Source organism: Pygoscelis adeliae, unplaced genomic scaffold (assembly GCF_000699105.1).
Source record: "Pygoscelis adeliae isolate BGI_AS28 unplaced genomic scaffold, ASM69910v1 Scaffold122, whole genome shotgun sequence".
In the NCBI taxonomy this organism is placed as follows: domain Eukaryota; kingdom Metazoa; phylum Chordata; class Aves; order Sphenisciformes; family Spheniscidae; genus Pygoscelis; species Pygoscelis adeliae.
In genome coordinates this window covers 1,570,990-1,575,765 of record NW_008824358.1, presented here as the reverse complement: position 1 = coordinate 1,575,765, position 4,776 = coordinate 1,570,990, and the positions used below count along the sequence as shown (strand labels likewise).

Sequence of the window (4,776 nt, the reverse complement as noted above, 5' to 3'; positions counted from 1 at the left end):
TTTTTTTGGTTGTTTCTTGTTTTTAATCACCGCAGTTCCCGTGGGAGGGAGAGCCCAACCTCTGTGTGTTTGCTGCGCTGCCCCGGGCCCTCCCGGCGGGACCCAGGGGTCCGAGGGGGTGGTCTGCCTGGTCTAGAAAAATTTGTCTCCTTTCCCGCGGGAGATGTTTTTTAAGGTTAATTATCCCCTCGGTTCTGATGATGGTTGAATAGGTGAGAAAGCAGCTGTTTCCCAAGATAACGATGAGATTGACATCAATATCCGTACCCCTACACGCCTCCACACCCAACAGCCCCCTCTTTTTTCACTGGGTTTCCTTTCTTTTGGCTTTCGTTTTGGTTTTTATCTCGTTCTTGCTCAGAAATGAGTTGTCTCGCCTTGAAAATTGAAATACTGTCATTTGCAAGTAGTTGTTCTTCAAGATTTTTCAAACTCTAGTGAATGGTGCATTAAGAGTTTGTGGCATAAGACACACAGGACGTGGACCTATTTTTCCCACTGGTGTTTCTACTGTTTGTGTCCCCAAACGGTGGTGGCCATGCCTCATCACCCTCTGCAAATGCGAAACACTGATTGCCTTTCTGTGCTGCTGGAGGGGAACAAAGGGCTGCAGAAGAGCGGGAGGTGGAAGGCATCCCTCATTCCACCTTGCTGAGCCGCATTCGGCCTTCATTTATAAAACAACCTTGATGTGATGGGAAAATATTTTCTTGTAATCTATACTTGCGTGAAATGGTCATGTTGTATTTTCAGGAAAGGTGTTATGGCCTGTTTTGCTTTGTAGTGAGGTCCCCAAATTACATTGCTCCTTCCCACCTGAATCCAGAGCCCAAGTGCTGCCGCAGGAATTGCTGTGTCCTGAATGTAGGGAGTACGAGCACGGTCCGAGGCTGAAACTTGCATCAATAGAAACCATTCCTCTGACTTTATGGACTTCAAGTCCTGTGACACGAACATAGCTGGCAGCGGCAGAGCCAGCTCTCCCCTTCGTGCCGGCAGGACCCTGCTCTGCAGCCGTCCGTTCCTGCTTGCGGGCAGGCAGCCCCAGGGCGGGAACTGCCCTGGCTATGTGGGGGTGTCATGCTGAAAGCACGGTCCCACCCCCGAAGAAAATGCTGCTTTAAGAGAGCAGTGGAGCGTGCGACCGCCGCATTGCACACCGCCTGCATACCCTTGTGTTCAATTCATTAGCTTTGTTAATAAAGTCACATTGGTCCCCCAGAGACGGGACCTGACCTCTGCTGTTTCTGCCCCTTGGCCAGCCGGGAAGCACACGGCCAGCTCGCACCGGCTTTCTGCCCTGGTCACCCCGGCTGGGAAGTCCTACGAGTGCCAGGCACAGCAGACCATCTCCCTCATCTCCAGCGACCACCAGAAGTCCGTACAGCTCTTGCTGTCGGAAGTGCGCGTCCAGCCCTTCGACATCACCGCAGATTTTGTCTTCAGTGAAGGTAAGGTGCAGGGCGAAGCCATCCCGAGATGCTGACGCTGTCACGGCCTTTGGGGGTGTCGCAATGTACTGAAGGACTTTGGGTCCCACCTTTAACAGAGCACCTTCCCCCCCCCAGCAGGTTGTCAGTGCTCCCTGTGGTCCCTCCAACCTATTCCTTGTCTTTGTGGTCTCCCAAAAGCCTTTACAAATTCAGCCCGGCTGCTGTTTGGTCAAAACATGGGCTGTCGTTGCACGTACGTTGGTAACATGAGTTCTGTGAGGACTCATCTGGCTGGGTTGCCGGCAAGCCCCAGAACTGCCTGGTCCCTGGGGAGCCCTACAAGGCTTAGGTGCCTGCTCTGCAGCACGGAAGGTGCTTCGGTACAGCTCCAGGGGCTTTTTAGGGCCACAGCATGCTGAGGAAAGCTTGGGGCTGCGGTGGGAGGAAGTACTTGCGATGCACGTTGCTGGCTTCGGTTTTGGTTAATGCTCATTGCAAGGGTGAAGGAAGCGTAACGGGGACTTCAGTGAGGCACCTCATGCGCCAAACTCACGGGATGCTGTTCCTCTTCTTAGGTTTCTTTAACGTTAATTGTGGATAAAAGAAAATGTGAGTTAACATGCGCTGTCCCTATCAAAGGGTTGTACTGAAGTCAGCAGCAATACTGCCGTGGGGCAGAATTCCTGCAGATTTTGCCTCCCTTTATCATGAGGAACCCATGGTGCTCCTCCTCCCCGACTTCCCCCCGCCGTTTCCATCAGGTTGAATGAGGGAGTGTAAACATGCTCACCTGAACTAGGGCTTCGAGTCTAGTCCCCTTTTTACAGTGCCACCTTAGCAAATTAGTTAACTCCATTATTGTAGCAAGGTGCAAATAAAATTTGTAATAGCCAAATCTTTTAATAACAAGCTAGAAAATGGTGGTGTTCTTTTCAAGCCTAGCATTAAAAACGTGGCGTTTTATTATTTTGCGTATGGGAAATATTTTAGAACACAATAGAAAAACAGCACTGACTGCGGAGCCGAGCAGTTACGCTCATGACTCACATTCCTCTGATGTAGTAAATACATGCTATTATGTACACTGGCTCTGGCAGAGCTCTGCATGGCTGAATTACTCATGGCACGGTCAGTGTAGTATGGAGTAGGTTTCATCCGTGGGCAAAAACAATTCTTTCTTTTTTTTTTTCCTATTGAAGTAGTACCACATTTTGCATAGGCCACAGGGAGAAAAAGGTAGAATTTCATAGTGCTATCATTTTTGTTGGCACATTTTCATCCTCTCCCTCTTCCTGTGGATCCAGGCTTCCTACATTCAGGGTTTGGCTGGGCAGACCTTGGAGGCTGAGAAAAACATGTTTAAAATATGCAAGCCTGGACTCAGTTTTAGCTGTTGTGTCTCTGTGATACCAAACTTGTAAAGTCTGAGAGCTCACAGTTAAAACAACCAAACTCGGCGTTCATTGCCAAAGGGGACTACCTGCCTTTTTCATGATATGCTTTTTTGTATCAGCTGTTGTTTGGGTTTTTTTTCTTGTTGTTGTAGTTTGTTGGGTTTTTTTTTCTCTTTTGAAAATCCAGGACACGAGGAGACCCCAGTTGGTTTAGCAATCTTTAAACATGTGTGGGGAATTCCTCCTTCTGAGGAAAGCACCATTTCTTTCTTTGTCAAGCGTTCTGGTTTGCTTGTTGTTGCTCTCGTTATTCAATGACACTTCCTTTTGTTTAATTCCCCTGGAAGTTAAATAGCAAAGAGCACCTGGAGAGGACGGTCATTGATCAGTGAAGCTTCACACGGGGCTCTGCCGCTTCTCCCGGCGGCACGTCCCCACCAGCCCTGCGGACCAGCGTGTCCTCGGCACACGCATGGCAAAACACGATCCTTTGTGGGGTCTGAGAATCACTGCCAATCTTAAATTACAGTAATTAGCCTTCTCCTTTTTGGTTCATTAATTTCCCATTAGGTAAAATTCCTATTAATTATGAACAAGCTACAAAACATTTTAAAATATTTTAGACTAGAGAAAGAGACCTGCGAGAGCAGAAGAATCGCCGAGACGCAGGAGGGTCAGGGCCCTTTTACCACAAAGAAATGGGGGAAAGGTTTTGTCATTAGTCCTGACGCTGTCCTGTCTGGGGTAGATTAAAAAGCTTGTTAGAGAGTGATTGGATTGCTTTTATTTTTTTGAATGCTTAAACTTGTGCTAGAATATATTTTTTCTTTTTAAGACACTGCTTCCAACCTTCACAGATACATACATATATATAAAAATATACATAAATACATATATTTACCTTTTTCAATATAGAAGCAGCAGAACATTTTTTCATTCAGAGCTTGGGAAATTTTATTCTTTTTTTAATAGGGAAAATGTGTGTACATTTTTCAGCTTAAAAGATCAGTAAAAAGAGAGCTGGATCAAGAACGGTGCAAGGAGAACATTTAAATTGCTGAAAGAACCTCACAGAAATTGTCAGCTCTTTTGATTTTAATCAAAATAATGCGAAATACTAATACAAAGAGATACAAAGGCTGAGAATTGGGGACCAGGATCCTGGGAGGTCTCATCGCCCTCTGAGCCACCCCAAACGAGGGCCACGTTCTCCCAAGGGTCCTTGGCACCAAGTAGCTCCTCTTCGCAAGGTAGCAGCCACGTTTTAAAAAAGCACCCAGTCTTTTTTTTTTAATTCTTTTTTAAGCTAATCACTTAGAAACGCCCATCTCAAAAATCCATCCTATCGTGCTAGACACAACTGGGCTGTTTTTCCATCCCTTTCAACAGCCCCTGCACCGGTCCTCGGGCTTGTGGTCGTGACTGCGGGAAACCGCTGATTTTTTTTTTTTTTTTTTTTTTTTTTTGTTTGCCTTGCTGCTATTTGTTCTGCAGAAGGATGCTGAAACGAGAAAATGGGCCTGTTGGGTGGTTTCATAGCCTAATACTGAAATTGGACGAGCACTCACCATAGAAACCGTGGCGGTACGTGAGCCTGGGTGCTGTGCGGTGTCAGAGGAAGCACAGCACAAAAGAACAATGGGGAACTTACCTAAACGCCTCCTTTGTATCTACCCGCAGTCTTTGTTCGACAGGGCCAGGGCCGGGGCTGCGGGGTGGCACCTCTCTGCCAGAGGGGTGACCCCGCCAGGTTTGGGATGCGGCGAAACTCCCAGCATCACCTGAACTTTTCACGTAGTTAAAATTTGCCAGGGACCTTTTTGCTTTGCTGGACTGAGGGGAAAACCCAGCAATTTGGGCAAATGCTGAGATTCCTGTGACCTGGAACAAAATAGTCAGGAAAATTTGATGGAAAGGGCTGTTTTCCTGCAGAAGGCATTGATTAAAAA

The 4,776-nt window shown here is 47.2% G+C and overlaps 1 protein-coding gene across 1 annotated transcript in view; it reads left to right on the top strand.

The window, feature by feature from the left end:
* Nucleotides 1–4,776, top strand: part of LAMP5 (lysosomal-associated membrane protein family, member 5) — a 7,534-nt gene that overhangs the window by 579 nt on the left and 2,179 nt on the right. Inside the window, exon 3 of the mRNA XM_009319573.1 lies at nucleotides 1,263–1,451. Coding sequence (XP_009317848.1) covers nucleotides 1,263–1,451 — 189 coding nt within the window. The remainder of the gene's footprint in view (nucleotides 1–1,262; nucleotides 1,452–4,776) is intronic.